The sequence below is a fragment of the Sorex araneus genome, chromosome 11, assembly GCF_027595985.1.
Source record: "Sorex araneus isolate mSorAra2 chromosome 11, mSorAra2.pri, whole genome shotgun sequence".
NCBI classification, from domain to species: domain Eukaryota; kingdom Metazoa; phylum Chordata; class Mammalia; order Eulipotyphla; family Soricidae; genus Sorex; species Sorex araneus.
In genome coordinates this window covers 55,269,653-55,287,659 of record NC_073312.1, presented here as the reverse complement: position 1 = coordinate 55,287,659, position 18,007 = coordinate 55,269,653, and the positions used below count along the sequence as shown (strand labels likewise).

The following is an 18,007-nucleotide window of genomic DNA, read 5'->3' as shown; positions in this document are numbered from 1 at the left end:
TGAATCTAACTGTTTAACAAAAGATTAATGAGATCAATTTTTCTCTCTCAAGGAGAAAATGTAAAATACATTGATCATCCTTTTCCAACTTTGTTGAAGTGAGAGAACATTTGAAAATTAAATTTGTAACAGAAAGCATATATATATATATATATATATATGAATCTTGTTGCATTTTAAGAAAAGAGAAAATGAGTGTTAATAAAAAAAATAAATGTGCTTAAGGAACAATAATACATAGCCCAATAGTTACAGATAAGTGAGATTAAAAATTAGAGTCAGGGGCTGGAGCAATAGCACAGCGGGGAGGGTGTTTGCCTTGCACGCAGCTGACCTGGGTTCAAATCCCAGCATCCCATATGGTCCCCTGAGCACCGCCAGGAGTAATTCCTGAGTGAAGAGCCAGGAGTAACCCCTGTGCATCGCCAGGTGTGACCCAAAAAGCAAAAAATAAAAAAAAATTAGAGTCAGTTGCTATCACCAAGACAGCTAAAAAGTATAATGAAATATTTTATTACATTATTGGCAAAAAATTAAAATTTTATTAAACCCTTGAATAATAATTATTTAAAAATCATTAAAACAGAAAAATAGTTTATTTTAAAGGAACAAAAATTAGATATGTCTTGTCTTATATACCTGATCTGTGATAAAGTACCAAAAGACATTAGAATCAATACCACAATGTTTTGTTTTGTTTTTTTCTATTTAGGGGTTTGGGCATACACTCCGTAGTACCTGGATGCTATTCCTATCTTTGTGCTTGGCAGTTAAACTCTTGGAGGTTCTGGCCAGCTCTCAATGTTTATTACCATTGGCCATTTATTATTAGTTTACTATGTTTCTTTATATTCCAGTGTGAGAAAGCATTTTGTTTGTCCCTTTCTTTATGACTTACTTCACTCAGCATGACATAATCTCTACTTTGTCCACATAATATTGATTTGCATAATTTCATCTTATATTTTAATTGCTGAGTAGCATTCCATTGTGCCTGACTACTGCATTTTCTTTATCCATTTGTTATTGGACTGGGTTATTTGAGTTGTTTCCAGATCTTGGCTATTGTGAACTGTACTGCAATGAACAGTTGTGCAAATACATTTTTGAGATCTAATTTTTGGTTTCTTGGAATAGATGTAAAATTTCTGGGTCATATGAAGCTCATTTATTTAGTTTTTGAGTTGTGTCCATGAGACTTTCTATAGTGACTGGACCACATGACTCTCTTGCCAGTCAAGTGTTCATGACTGAATGAGCAAACATTTTTCCTATATCCCAGCCAGTGATGCTTGTTTCACATATTTTTGATGTGGGCCAATTTCACTGGCATGAGGTGATATACCACATTTTTTTACATTGCATATCCCTAATTATAAGTAATTAACACTTTTTATATACTTGTTTGCTATCTGTATGTCTTTTTTGAGGAAATGCCTATCCAGGTTTTTCTCCCCATATTTTGATATGGTGGTTTTGTTGTTATTGTTAAGTTTTTCAATTGCTTTATTCAACTTGGACACCAGCCCTTTGCAAGATGGATGGTGAACAAATGCATTCTCTGTTTTTAGGGATTTTTTTTCATTGAATCACCATTTGGAAAGTTACAAAGCTTTCAGGCTTAAGTCTCAATTATACAATGCTCGAACTCCCTTCACCAGTGCACATATTTCACCACCAAGAACCATGGTATACCTCTCCCCACCCCCGCACCCCGCCTGTGTAGCTGATAAATTTCACTTTCCTTTCTCTTTACTTTGATTACATTCAATATTTCAACAAAAAAACTCACTATTATTGTTTGGAGTTCCCCGCCCCCCAAAGTCAGACCTGCTGAAAAGGAAGCATTTGATACTTTGCTTTCCATTGCGGAGAATGAAGAGATATGAGGTATAAGATAAGAGATATAGCGACTTATGCGGTTTTACATTTCTGTATTTTAGTATTTTAGTAACTAAGTACAGAGGAATTTCTGCCAGAAATTGCATAATTGCAAGCTCGTACCTCTCTGCTCCTTTATGTTCCATATATGAGTGCAATCTCTCTATGTCTTTCTCTTTCTTTCTGACTCATTTTACTCAACATGATACTTTCCATGTTGATCCATTTTTAAGCAAATTTCATGACTTCATCTCTCCTAACAGCTGCATAGTATTCCACTGTGTAGATGTACCGGTGTTTCTTTAACCAGTCATTTGTTTGGGGGCACTAATTTATTTTTATTCCAGTCAACATTTTTTTGTAGTGCAGATGCTTCTTTTTTTTGCCAGTTTGCCTGGCCAGTGGAATTGATTCATTGAAGATGCTTATACAGTAAGCATCACGAAGAGGTCGGCCATGAAATTTGAGTATTCAGGTCTAATATTGAGGTTTTTAATCCATTTTGCTTACAGTATGAATTACAACACTAGTTATTTTTTCCCTTTGTGGATGACCAGTTTTCCTACCATTGTTCGTTAAAGGGACTTTCCTTGCTTTATTTCAATACATCTAGATCCTTTGTCAAAGGTTAGCTGTCTCTACACCTAATGGTCTGTCTCTGATACCTCTGTTCTATGCCACTGGTCTGAGAGTCTGCCTTCACTTCAATATTACACACTCGCGATTATTCTGAAAGTACAAGGATATGAAACAGGAATATAATTTTAAATTATGCTTTATCATTTAGAGTGGTACATATTCTAGATTAACTACTGAAAAAAGTAATATTAACATATGGATACTAGGAACAATGATATTGATCATTACTTTAGTCATATTAAGAATGGTTCATTGTGATTAATGTATTTGATACATATCTATATATATGTAGCTACTCTTTTTACTCGCTCTACCTTATTATTTATGCTTTCCACATAAGACTTCATTCTGAGTTTGTTATTCAGTTAAAGAAAATATCAAGATATTGATAAAAAAGTCTTACTCTAATATTTCTTGATTTTACTATTTATCTAATAATAAAGATTTTTGGATGGCAAACTGCTCGATATCAATAAAGACTTTCAGCCGTATTATGGGGAAGGTGGACGCATTCTGGAGATCCGGACGCCAGAGGCAGTGACCAGCATTAAAAAACGAGGAGAAAGTCTAGGCTACACAGAAGGGGCATTGCTAGCTCTGGCCTTCATCATCATCCTCTGCTGTATTCCTGCCATCTTGGTGGTCTTGGTCAGCTACAGACAGTAAGTATTTGTAGATGATATACATGGATAATTCCTCAAGATGTTGTTATCAAAACTCATCCCTAATAACATACCATTGTAGTTTTAGAGTATCATTATCACTGTCATCGATTTGTTCAAGCAGGCACCAGTAACGTCTCTCATTGAGAGATTTATTGTTACTGTTTTTGGCATATCCAATACGCACGGGTAGCTTGCCAGGCTCTGGCGTGCGGGCTTGATACTCTCGGTAGCTTGCCGGGCTCTCCAAGAGGGGCGGAGGAATCCAACACGAGTCTGCCGAGTGAAAGGCGAACGCCCAACCGCTGTGCTATTTCACCAGCCCGGAGTATTATTATGGATGTATTTATTTCTCTTGAACCAAATAACCTTCCTCTAAAGGAAAAATAATAGAAACTTTCACCTTATTTTTGACATATTCCAAATAGTCTTATACAGACCCTGGTATGTTTTTATTCAGTAAGAATGTAAGGTTAACTCATTACCTTGCTTACGTTCTTCATCAGGTAAGAGAAATTGAAGAAAAGGTAAGAACTGTGGGGAAAGGCAATAGAATATCTTCTGAAGACACCTACTTTGTCTAGTTCCAAAGAAAAGGCTGTAGTCTAACTAAATTTTCATGAAATATTTTTATTCATATTTATGTCTAACCCATGCAGAGAGAGGATCACAGTGTTGGAAAATGATTTTAAATAATACAGCATTGTGGGGCCGGAGTGATAGCACAGCAGGTAGGGCGTTTGCCTTGCACGCGGCCGACCCGGATTCAATTTTCGGCATCCCATATGGTCCTCCAAGCACGCCAAGAGTAATTCCTGAGTGCAAAGCCAGGAGTAACCCCTGAGCATCGCTAGGTGTGACCCAAAAAAGCAAAAAAATAAATAAATAAATAAAAATAATACAGCATTGAATTTAATTTTCCATGTGGTTATTTTCCTTTCAGTTTTACTAGAGCACATCTTACACTATCTGACAACTTTTTTTGGCTGTACTTGCTTAAATGTTTCTAGTTTATATATAAAAGTAAGTTAATTTAAAATATCTTTTTTTTGCTTATCACCTTCATAGTAGTTACAAATTGTAACTAATTTCGGTGATTTGGATATAGTGATCTGGACAGACCAGTACTCTATTCTTTATTAATATCAGATATGGGAAAACTTTATAATTAAGGAATTATTTAATATGTACATATTCAAAATATGTACATATTTTGAACATGGTCTTATTGACAATGATAGGCAAAAAGAAAAATCTAGGAATAGGTTAAGAAGTGATGTATACATATAGCCATTAAATAGAAATGAATAACAAAACCCCTAAATGATATGAATTTCTTGATATAAAAAACTATGATAAAATTTAAATCTGAAAAATAAAAAATATTTCTACTACAGACTTATGTTGTGACAAACATAATGTTTATGTTGATATAATTTTTCTTATTAAGTTAGTAGATATGCCAAATATAATTTCTATAAATAAATTTACTACACGAAACACCTATTAGATTTTTTGTATTAACGACCAGTTTGCTTTCAACTTTTTCTTCCCTCAAAGCTTTGTTATACATGATAATAGTAAGGTCATTAAAAAAAGTATAGCACAAAATGCAATGATCAAAATTTATGTACTATGCAGTCATACTTCATAGTCTGAAATTTACCAAAAGCAATACAGATACTTAATATTAAGCATTGAATTATACATTTTATAGTTAAAACACAAAATGAGTTTTATACTGCTCATATTTAAAAGAAAATTTTAATATTTAAAAAAACCCTTATATTTTCATATTCCACTTGTAAATAAGATTTAAATGAGTGGTTATTTTTTCATTTTAAGGTGTGTCTTTAAAATTTGATATACATGCATAGAAAATGAAGAAATATGGGGGGGAAAGTCTTGTGAACTCATTACCCAGAGTAGCATTTTCCATCTGTAGCTTCAACTAAAAAGCCAGGAATAGAGCCTAATCAGGATTGGTTGCCTGATTCTATTACTTTAATACTTTTCAAGCTCAGTAAACCAAGAAGCCAATTATAAAGATCAAATCATCTTTAATTCTCCATTTCTTTATCAGAGTTTAATTTCACATGTCAATATTTTAATCCACTTTTTTTCTTATTCCGTTTTGTCCATTCCTTTGTTTTCCTATAATGAATTTTTTAACAGCTCATATGATTTTGATAGTAATAATAAAGTGCTTACAACTTTAATTTTTTTGAATTAAAGTAGTGTTTTTTTCTATGTCATTAAATTTGTATAATTATGAGATTAACCAATGAATAATTCATAATTTAGAATAAATCACATTTAAAAATAATATGCATGCAATATTTCTAATGTGACTTTCTCTTTTTTTCTTATTTATTGCTTTCCCAAACAGGTTCAAAGTGTAAGTATATTATTAATTTTTGTTCACAATTTTTGTATATTATGGACCAGAGCAGACAACACTGATAAAGCATGCTTTGAGCCAATTATTTGTGTTTTATATTTTATGAAGGCAGATGCTTTTTAGTTCAAGTTCCTTTGTGATTTTTTGTATATATACATATATAAATGTATATATATTTATAACTGAATTGGACTTACACATTTGAAACAGAAAGAAATATTGAAAAAGATAGCTTGCTCATTTAGCTTCACTCTTTGTGATTTTGGCTTTGAGAAAGGAATTAATAATCAGTGTATAAGATATTCAAAAGTAATGCATTAACTCTAATACAATATTATATAAATAAGAGTAGATAAAAGTCAATCAAGGACCAGAGAGAGAGACAATTCAAAAAGTTAGGCACACAATTTATATAGAGGAGACTCGGATCTGATCCCCAGTACCATATAACTTCTTTGAACACAGCCAGAAGTGATTTCTGAGCTCCATGTCAGAAGTAGGTCCTGAATACAGTTTGATGTGATTGAATAAACAAATAAAACAGTAATAATTATAATAATAATTATTTGTCCAATCTCCATACTCATAGCCTTTCTAAACAAATGTGAAATGTTTTAAATAATTTTTATTTTTATTATTTATTTATTTTGCTCTTTGGGGCCACACCCAGTGATGCTCAGGGGTTACTATGGCTTTGCACTCAGGAATTACTCCTCGCAGTGCTCAGGAGACCATATGGGATGCTGGGAATTGAACCCAGGTCAGCTGTGTGCAAGGCAAATGCCCTACCCGCTGTGCTATTTCTCCAGCCCCCTAGATAATTTTTAAATCAAATAACTTTTCCTTAAATAAATGGAAGATGAATAATATAATATGTATGTATATACTTTATATATAAAGTATATTTATATGGAAGATATCAGTATCTTCCATATGCCTTTCAATCATAAGTCACACTTTGTACTTTGGTATTTTAATTCTATTTATTATTATCTAATAGTAGATATTTTAAAGAAACAAGGTAGTTATTTTACTTTTTTTGAACCTACATAAAGATGAACTAAGATGCAATCAACCCATAGACATCAATGCAACAATATGAAATAGGAAACTTCTTATTGGATTACTGATCTAAAACTTGTCTAACAAAATCATTATTATTACATAATTATTGAAATACCTAAGGAGAATAATATCAGCCTTTATAGCTTTTCCTTGGTACTCTCCTGTCACTACAGTGAGAGAAAAAAAGCAAGAAAAAAGAAAAATATTAGGAGAAATCAGCTATTGAAAACAGGTATAGTTTATGTGGATGATGTTTTCATCTGCACAAATAATCTCCCAGAGTAGAAAAAAATTATAATTAATATGTGGATGAGGTCATGCTTTCATGGTTGTGCTCACACACTCAGACATGGGGCTTGCTGGGGGTCTCACAGCTGTCACAATGCTTGCACTTCAGTTATGGTGGTTCAGCATGCTCATCAGGGCTCACACTCATTTATTGTGCTGTTCACACGTACCTGGCTGTGTACCAGAGTTTTTACGCTCTGTTCTGGCATGAGGGGCCCAGACAACATTTGCCAAGAACACCCTCTGGTTGTACGGAAATACCAGGGAAAGAATTCCCATCTTTGTGCATGCTAGGCAGAAGCTTGGCTACTATGCCATCTCCCAGGTTTTCGACTTTTGCTTTTAACATAATTTAATTTTAATAACATTTGTGTTTAATTATTGTCTTACAAAGTTTCTAAAGATTTCATTGACTCATAAGATGGCTCAAACCAGCTATCGCACATCATTATTATAATTCACGTATAGTAAAATATATAGTATAGAATCCACCCCCAGTGCTGTGTAATCCCATCAGTGGCCAACATCCAGAGACTATAAAACCAAGCTTCTGGAAGCATGCATTCGTGATGCAGCCACTCGACATCTGATAGCCTAGTTCTCCCTCTTGGAGAACCTGGCAAGCTACAGAGAGTTTGCTGCCCACACAGGGGAGAGCCTGGCAAGCTCCCCGTGACATATTCATATGCCAAATACAGTAACAGTGTTGGGTCTCATTCCCCTGACCCTGAAGAGTCTCTAATGTAGCACCATTGGGAAGGACGAGTAAAAAGAGGCTGCTAAAATCTCAGGACTAGGATGAATGGAGACATTACAGGGCCTGCTCAAGCAAATCGAAGATCAATGAGATGACAGTGATACAGTGATACAGTGATGTGAATGTAAATATATAAAGTATTAAAATGAAAAAACTTTATAGTCTATTCTTAGAAAATATTTAATAGTGTTTGATATTGCAAATTATTTTTTACAAAATATATTAAAGAGGAAAACATATGAGATCCTTCTAGAAAATGAAAGATTCTATAGACATGATTTAGAACATCTTCTATATCAACCTCTTCTGCTCTCAGGATCTCTAACAGGAAGCATTTTCCTTTCCTCTACAATGTCCCAAGCTGTCTCCAAGCCTCATGGTTTCTACACCAAGGCCCTTAGTGAACACTCCACGCCCACCAGAAATATCAAGGTTTAACAGGTCTAACAACCTTTGTTGGTGCTTAAAGTCAAGCACAGAATTACATACCATCTAGCCTATTAGTCTATTTTGATATTTTAATTTTCTCTCTTTTCTCTCTCTCTCTCTCTCTCTCTCAACTCCAACACTACCAATTTCAGGTTTTCTTGTTTCTCATCTCACCAATTACATGTATCATACCATGGCCATGAACAAATAAATATCTAGTCACTATCCAACCATCCAATAACAACTAATATTAATTTTTCACCTATTCTAGTCATCCCATCACACCCCTCCCCCCGGCCACCAATCCTTCTATTTACCACAATTCTGCTATCAGCATCTAGCTGGTGGATTTTTTTCTTTGCTCAATTGCTCAAACGTGTTGGTTTATAAGTGCCTGGAGAATGTCCCAAATTCAGTATGAGAAATGTTCAGTACTATGGATGGATTATTTCAAACAGAAATGGAGCCTGATGTTCTATGTCCAGATAGAAACACCCGATTGTTAGAAGAAATTCAGCTGACTTTTACTGTGCCAGCAACAAATAATTGGCACATAAAAGGAACAATAAACTTAAACTAAGGAAAGATATTTTAAAGAAAGGTAAAGGGATACAAAAGTGATACCCTATAAATGATTCCAAACTGTAATTAGTTGGAATACTTGTGAAAATACTTTACATTATTTTTTATTTATAACTGCATTAATATGAAAAGGTGGGTTATTTATAAGCATGTAACTTTGAAAATGAGTTTTACAAAACATCCTTACTTTACTAAAGACGCCAAGCTGAGTGCACCAAGACAGCACGAATCCAATCTGCATTACCTGCAGCTAAACCAGCAGTGCCAGCTCCAGCACCTGTGGTGGCACCCCCGCCGCCACCACCACCGCCTCCGGGTGCCCATCTCTATGAAGAACTTGGGGACAGCACGATGTAAGTACATCTTTCAAGAGCTTTGAAAAGTAGGTGGGTTTTAATGGATGCTATGTGGTAAGTATTCAATTTCAACCTGATATAGAAATGCAGTGTATTACTAAGGTTGATTTTAAAAACATATTTAAAAAGGAAAGTCCTGCAGATGGTTGTCCTTTGAAAATTGACAATAAATTCTGAAATTTATATTTTTGTAGGAAATGAGCAGAATAAAATAGGCACATGCAATAGTAATTTTAGAATTGCTCTCAAAGATTAACTCCTATTTAGTGATCAAAACACTATCCTAATTTACATCTAGACTTTTAAACATATTATTGTAAGAGTCATAAAATAGAGTGAGGTCTATGTGAATTTCTTTAAAATTATAAAATATCCAGCCCCTTAGAGAGTATTCCTTTCATTTCTCTTCAAGGAGAATGCAATGATATTTAATATTTTCCCATTAGTACTTAGAATATCAGACCTTTTTTTTAGAGACTTTTGAATTATATTGATAAATATCTCCATTATATTTTCAAAATTAGGCTACCCTCATACATGATTGCTTTAGAAGACATTTATTATGTCTGAGTTTTAAAAATTCAAGAGTGACTTGCATATTTCTGGACATAAAATGCAAAATAACAACAAATATAATAAAATTCTGAAAAATGACTAAATTTCAAAAAGGACTGATTTGATTTACTAGAATTAGATGAAACTGTGGGATTACACAATGCTGTTCTACTGTTCTACTGTAGCACTTACTAGTAGGAATAAAGCAAGCCTCACAAATATCAGAGTTATCCTTTAATGTGAAATCCTGGTTTTAAATATATATCAATATTATTTTCCATGCTAAAAAATTATGCTATGTTGAAAATATTTTAATGTTATAATTGAATTTTTAAAATGAATTTAAAATTGTATGTTTGACACTATTCTTAAAATAATATACGATTCATGCCTTAAATATAGATTCTTCTTTTATAAATTGCAATGACATTTCTATTCTTAAATTTTTGGTGAATGTAGGAATTGAGCCATATGATTTGATTCTGTGGATGTTAACAACCTCACTTTATCCAAAATATTTTAAAACTACAAAATTATTCTATATAAAATTAAAATTTTATATATGAAATTAAAAACTATATACACTCATTTTATATTTTTTATTAAGTAGGGAAATTACAGCATCATCTAGAATCAATATAGTTTGTTGTGATTATTTTCAAATAGCAATACCTTATTTTAAAATTATGATATATTTAGTAAATTTTTGTAATTATATTATTTACTTGTTGGTTTATGTTGTACACATTTTTATCTTTTATTTAACAAATGTTTCGCTTTAATACTAAATAGTTTTTATGGGAATTCTAGTCATAAGTTATTAGAAAAAGTATTGCGTGTCAGTATAAACTTTTTGAAGAAAAATGGTCATTTGACAATTACCAATTCATTGATTCAGTACCCTGCAATAATATTTTTAGAATTTCTCTATTTACTTTCTCACAAATAATGTATATACCTTCTTTAGACATTATTGCTGCTATTTTTTTCAGTTCTTACATAAAGGAAATTCTTAGATTCTCATTTGAAAATTCTGTTTTAGGATTGAAGTCATCAATTGCTCAATAGAGATTCAATTAGACCTATATTTTAACTAAGGCCATAATTATGCATGATAAATCAGTCAAATTAATGTTATTTTATTTTATCTCAAACATGATTACAATACCATTATTAAGAATGAATACAAAAAACAATATATTACCGTGTATTTTCTGTTTTGGATTTATATACTGTTTAAAGCAAGCTCCTGTTGTATATTTTCGGAAACATCTCAAATTAACTATAGTTACAACTTTTCTTTTCTGTCACATGTTTTCTCTTTCTCACCTGTGGATACATAGGCAAGAGTAAGTAAATATCATTTTAATACTAGGGCATTGAAAAATGAATAAAATAGTTTCAAATATTGTCATATTCTAGATACATTAATTAATTGTCATATTTTACTACCCAACAATTTATCTTTCTGAAAGATAAAAAAGATAAATCCTCTAAACTTCATTCCCTTTGCATATGTTGAAGTGGTGTGAGCTTAATTCAATCAAACACCTTCACTAATAATAACTGTATCTAAAAAACAGGAATTAATTTTCTCCTTGTTTTAAATTCATGATAAAAGTTAATAGATGCATTTCAGTTAAAATTAAATGATATTATATTAATAGTTGTTTATAAAAAAAGTAACAACACTGATCAACAAAATAAGTGCTTGCCATATATCAAGGTGAGTTCTTTTATAAATGAACTTTTGAGATCAGGAAAAATGTTTGCTGTCTCTTTAATATAAACTGTCTCTTCTTTCTGAATAATTCTGATGGGTCTGATATCACAAGCCCACCTATAAGAATTCTCTCTTGCTTTTTCTATCTCTGCCAAATTGACATAATAACAATTTCGACTTACCATATGGTCTCATTGCTTCATCAACTATTTTATTTTTGATGTGTCTATTAAACTTTTATTTAAAATATAATTTTTATTTTCTTTCTAATTTTTTAATGAGCTCTTTAAAAAGAGATTAATCAAGTATTCTAAGCTTGAGAGCATTCATTCCAATGAAAGACTACTAATATCATAAGTCTTTGTAGGGGAAAAGTCAATGTGTTCATAAGAGTTATTTATTTGTGATTTTTTTTTACCTTCTCAATTTATTTGTTACCTACAGTCACTATGACCTCTTCATGTCTGACAAAATCCAATGTATGACAATGATTTCAATTCTATGAAGTTGTAACTAATTACTTTCTTAAATGCTTGCTAAAACTTGATCATTCCATATTCAAATACAAATAACCCCATTTCTTATTTGTAGAATTTATAATTTTAATTAAGCATAGACTTGAAATAGACGAAATGATACCTTTCAAAATTGTAATATAACCTCATCTTGTATTATAAATTTAATTTGTGATTTTAAGTTCATAGAATTCTTAGCTCTGCTCAGGAAATTTAACTCTCATATTCAGATAACAGAAAAATCTATCGCAATAGTAATCCTAGACTGGTGAGTATTTAACTTTCAGGGAACAATAAATGCTCAGATGAGAGACAGTGTACATTTGCTTAATGGAATATAATTAAGATACCCCAAACAGGCAGCTTGGAGGCTTGGAGCATGGTCACCTGAGATATAGGATATCAAACCATAAGTCAAAGTATCCATTTACAACAGGAGAAATGACATTTATACAATAGAGAATTGTCATGTGTGGTGAAAAAAATCTTTTCTGTATTAAAAAAAATCTGAAAAGAATGAGTGTACATATGTGCACATTTTAAAAAATAAGATATAAATTTCTCATACGTCTCATAGCTCTCATTTGTATCCTGTCTTTTTGACAACCGGGACATGAAATTAATGCCTTATTTAAGAATCTTAGTATTATTTGGCCCTTTGTAATTGATGTAGTAATGAGAACCCTAAAAACATCTTTCTCATAAAAGTTGTATCACAACCTGTTTCCTTACATTTCATTATCTTCTTTTCTTTCAAGTCTTTTCCTTCTCTACCATTTCCAACAAAGCAGGGGAAATAAGTCAGTCTCAGAAGACAGGAAACATCAACACACTATGATGCCCTTTTCTCCTAAAACTATGGAGACTCACAATCAGGCCCATATAGACGGAGCACTTAAGAACAGCCAGTCCAAGTCTGCAAGAAACTTCACACTGCTCCCTGCTGAGGATGATCTCAGGAGTCAGAATAAACTTTACCAGGAAAATACAGATGTGAGACCAATGACTTTGGAGTTTTCACCAAGAACTGACTTTGCAGACTCATTTTTATCCAAAACACAAGTAAAGAATGATTCTCTCAGGGCCCCAAGGGAAAAGATACAGAAGATGTGGAATCATTCATTCTGTTTCTCTGGGGGATCCAGGTGGGAGTTTCCAAGCAGATCAGATACCATAGATCTGGAACAATGGCAAAGCAATAAGCAAAACATAGAGCATGAAAGTATGGGAACCTATTCAAACAAAGGAGGTAGCTGCAATCCCTTGTTTACTGCTGAAGAGATAGATTTAACAGAGAAAGAAGATAGTCAAAATGAATCAATGGTTATGCCAGGATCAGAACAGTTGAAGTCTTTATCTTCAGCCTCTACATTTTCCTCTTCCTGGTCTCATTCTTCATTTTCTACTCTGCCAACTGTTTCAAGAACTGTGGACCTCAAATCACAATCTAAGGTCGTTATTTCTCCTTCTGATTGTTCCTTGGGACTTTCTCCTACGATGCCTCGCATTTTAAATTCTCCACTCCTCAGGAAAGAGGCACCAACTCATATTTTGACTATTGAAACGGAAAGTAACATTTTTGAAAATATTCCCCATCCACCAAGCATCTATTCCTCTCCTCCTTCTCCTCCTTGTTCTCCTCCGCCACCTCCTCCCCCACCACTGCCTCTTTCTTCCTTTACTCTTCCTTGTCCTTCTCCATCACCACCTTCCATTCCTCCTCCTCTTCCTCCTCCACCTTTTCATCCACTTTCTATTCCTCCTCCCCCCACTACCTCCCCTCCTCCATTTCCCACTCTCCCTCCACCGCCTCCTCCTCTTCCTTCTCCACTGATTACTTCAGCATCTTTTCCATCCACAAAGTATGTTTGTATGCCAGATGTTAAGCATACTGCCAGTGTAACACCTAACAAGGAAATGGATTCTTCTGTGATGCAACTGTCAACCTCAACATCCCCATGCAACACAGAACATCAAAAAGAACCAAAAGGCATCCTCAAACATATCAAAAACCTCTCAGAACTTGAAAAGTCAGTAGCTAATATGTACAGTCAAATAGAAAAAAATTTCCCACCCAAACAGATTTCAAAACTTCGAACTAGTTGCCCTTCTGAATTAACAAATATGGAAATGAGATCTGAACAAAAACGAGAAAATTTGCAAGAAATTGTGGAAGAAAATGAAAATCAATCTCACAGTCAATCTACTTCACTGTAATTTTGCCTCTTCTATTTTAATTAAGAACTCATTTGTTGCTCATAGTCTTCAAGTGGAGGAAAATCTGAACATTGAAGAAGATTCTATTCTTTTAACCTAAACTCAATGCAATGCTGTCTTTTCCTCATTTTTAATTTAAAAGATTAACCTCATCATTACTAACTCATAGTATAGATTTATCTTACTTTTCTTAACTACGAAGTAGCATAATTTGCCTACATTTATTTAAAAAGTAAGTAATTTCAGATTGTCTTTCAATGGGAAAATACGGGCATTAAAGTTAAATATCCAACAAAACATTGGCTTGTTGATTATGTTAATGCATTAACTTTATATTTGATATTATATTATAGTTTTATATGACTACAGGAAAATATAGATTGTTAAAAATAGGTTAAAACTATAGTTTATGTTATTTTCATGACCTCATGTATTTAAACTAAAAGAGATACTAGCAAGTAAAATGTTTTGTGTCTAAAAATGGTAGGAGATGGCAGACATAAAAGCATTCCAAAATAAATTCCAGATGTTGTAAGATTTAGTTGTTTTCTTATAAGAACTTCTTTTACTCTGGCTTACTTTTGTCTTACTAGTAAGTATGCTTATACATTTGATATACATTTTACTTTTTTCCAGTTGATGTCTTACTTTTTATTTTTCATTGTGCATTCCTTTCCCTTCTTTATTACTAAAATAAATCGTGAGTTGTTAACTTTTGTAAGGCATTTCATTTATCCCACAAATGTTTAAAGTGTTATTTAGTTTGGTTTGTCCACATTATTATATCACCTACTTAACTATAATTTCTTCATAAGACACTCTTAAAACATATATCTCTAGTTTTAGAAAAATATTAATTATTTTTATCAAAATAAGATTAAAAATTTCAATGAGTCACATTTATAAATTTAGTACACAAACAATATTAACATTTCTTCATTAAGATTGAAGACAAATTCAGCATTTACAAAATTTCTAATTACTTTCAATTACTATAGTAAAAATTTTTAATTTAACATTTAAATCTTATATGTAGTATCTAAATAAAATATAAAATACTTAAGTAGAAATTAAGAAGCAGTACGGTTGATGAATTATTATGTATTATATAAATTCACACCTTATTTGCAACAAAAAACATTTATTTTATAGAAGGAAATATTTGCTGTAATTGTTCTTGTAGTTTAGATTCTTAAAATTTTTAAATTTTGTTCTTGTAGTTAAATTCTTAAAAAATTTAAGGACATCAGCTAAACTATGTACTATCTTATTCTGTCTTCAAGTATTTACTTTTTCCCAGCTAACATATAAAATAAGTTTTATTTACTGAAAATATCCACTTCAAGCACAATTATAATTATTTGGTTTACTCTGTAATTTTCCTTAGGCATTTCAAGTGGCACAGAGAGAAATATAATTCAAAAATATTGATAAGTCTTATTTGATAATAAAAATTACAAGTTTATTAATAAACATGCAGGTAACTGCAATGCATCATTTCAAAGTTTGTTCAGATCTTATATTAAATTTTTTTTTTCAGAATTAGGTTTGGCATACTTAACAATTTCAGGTTTTTTAAAAAAGGATGTAAGTCTTAATATTTCTATTAGCAACTCAGCTTCTGATTCTTTTCATCCAAAACAAGTCATTTCTTTCTTGGGGTTCTTGAACATGATTTTTTTCTCTCTTTCACTGAAAAACTTCAGTTGGAGTTTTTGTTGGCAGCTGGTCATATGCATGAGAACTTGTGCTATTTGGCGGACTCTGACAAGGTATTATTCACAATCTGTGTAAACTTTTAATGTGAATGTGTATGTTTTTAAGCTATCTCTATCAATTTATGAAAAATGGAAAGAAATTTCTTGGTAGTTCCTTAGACTTTCTTATTAATAAAATTTCTAAATAATAGTCAAATAAATAAGACTTATAAGTAACAGTTTTATATAGGAACGTTTAGTCTCACTAAATAACCTGTAATTTTGTATAGTATTTTATAATATTGTTATAAATATTTTAATTATAACAATAATTATATTGTTATATATAATTGTCCCTTGGTATAAGTAGTGTGTTGTTTTTTGACATTCAGCAAAAAACAAAGTGTGCAGATAATCAACCCTCCATGTATAATGGCATATAATCTGTGCACAATCCCCCTTGTACTTTAAATTTATCTCTATACTACAAGCTATAGATAATGCAATGTAAAATGTTATATAAATAGATATTACATTTTGGAATTTAGGAAATATAAACAAGGGAAATACAAAGACACAAGTATAATAAAACTCAAGAAACGGTGATATTTTCTACTTACAGTCGGTTGAACTTGTTCCTTGAATTCGTTGATGCAGAAACTGTAAATACAGATAATTAAGTTGTTTCTATTTTAATTTTAAGTTTTTATTGGTGAATAATTGGCTTGCAACATTATGAAATTTCAAGGATTTAGCTTCATACCTCTTTATGTATGTAATTACTACTTTAAAAAGTTCAGACTTCCCATCATCAAAATACCTTATCTTCCATAATGATTTTATATAATTATTATATAATGGGACCATCTGTACCTACTATAAAAATGGACCTAGTAGTTTAATAATACACTATGAGATTTCAAGCTGCATTGTGAAAGTCAGAACATTTTTAAGTGAGATCTTTATTCTTTGAATATAAAAGCCAAAATATATCTATTCTAATTGCTGTCTCCTCACAAATTTCAGTCTCTATAAAACATATTTTTTATATTTATTATAGTTAAATCAATGCATAAACATTATGAGATGCATTCTTCAAAAGCATAAACAGGTTAACATATTTTCCTTACTGTAAAAATAAGTGAATATCATATATACAGATGATTCAAAATAAATGATATATGTCAGAAATAAACCACAGAATGTATGGAGTAGTATGAATGGTTTTATAAGATCTATGAAAAGGTATATTAAGTGAAAACATATTAAACATATTAATCAGTGATTTGCTTCTTATAAATGAGCTTTTTCCTCCAAGTCAAGTGAAATAATAGAAATAAAGACAGGAAAAAAAAAGAAATAAAGACAGGATAGTCATGTACTTTATTACCATATATTAACATATGCAAGGGATTGATATACAATATAATAAAATAATATGGCTCTTCCATTAACACCACGATTATGAGAAATATCACTAATGAAAAATGGCAAATACTTATAATATAAAATCAATTTGGCTGAACACTATTTTAACTAGGGATCTAATGATCATGATTATTAAAACCTAGATTTGAACTTTTGTCTTCTTTATTCCCAAAAAACACAAATTTAGTGATAGTTCAAAATGATTTAAGCAGTACTTGGTGTATTTTAGTTCTAAATGTACTAGGTGATTTATTATTGCTGAATCTGTTGACAGAAATGTACATGTACTCTGAAAAACTCACTATGAAATTATTTCAGATAATAAATTCTGATAAGTATTTAGTAAGAATAATATTATCATTGCTATCAGTCTTTTCATTTGCCTTAATTATATTTTCTTACTAATTCCATCCAATATTATCAACAGCATTCATCGAACATTTAAGATATATGGTTTACTACCTGTGCATATTGGATATGCCAAAACAGGAAGAATAAGTCTCTCAATGAGAGACGTTACTGGTGCCTGCTCGAACAAATCGACGAGCAACAGGATGACAGTGACAGTGACAGTGATGGTTTACTAAGTAGTAAATAAAGAATCTTTACTTACTGAAATTCAGCTACAAAAACATTCTTCAGTTTTTTCTTAGAGTAAATATTTCACTAACTTATGTTTTATAAAATTTATAAATCTTTATTATTAAATATTTCATAGTTTTAGCTCAAAAATTACTTCATGTTTAATAACTGACTTATTGCTAGTCTCTATTTTTCTATCATTATTTTTAGAATAAATTGACATAGACCAG

The 18,007-nt window shown here is 31.6% G+C and overlaps 1 protein-coding gene across 1 annotated transcript in view; it reads left to right on the top strand.

Moving 5' to 3' along the window:
* Positions 1 to 18,007, top strand: part of PCDH15 (protocadherin related 15) — a 1,456,321-nt gene that overhangs the window by 1,424,104 nt on the left and 14,210 nt on the right. Inside the window, exons 32-35 of the mRNA XM_055118856.1 lie at positions 2,964 to 3,182; positions 5,572 to 5,580; positions 8,902 to 9,057; positions 15,777 to 15,842. Of these exons, the coding sequence (XP_054974831.1) occupies positions 2,964 to 3,182; positions 5,572 to 5,580; positions 8,902 to 9,057; positions 15,777 to 15,842 (450 nt within the window). The remainder of the gene's footprint in view (positions 1 to 2,963; positions 3,183 to 5,571; positions 5,581 to 8,901; positions 9,058 to 15,776; positions 15,843 to 18,007) is intronic.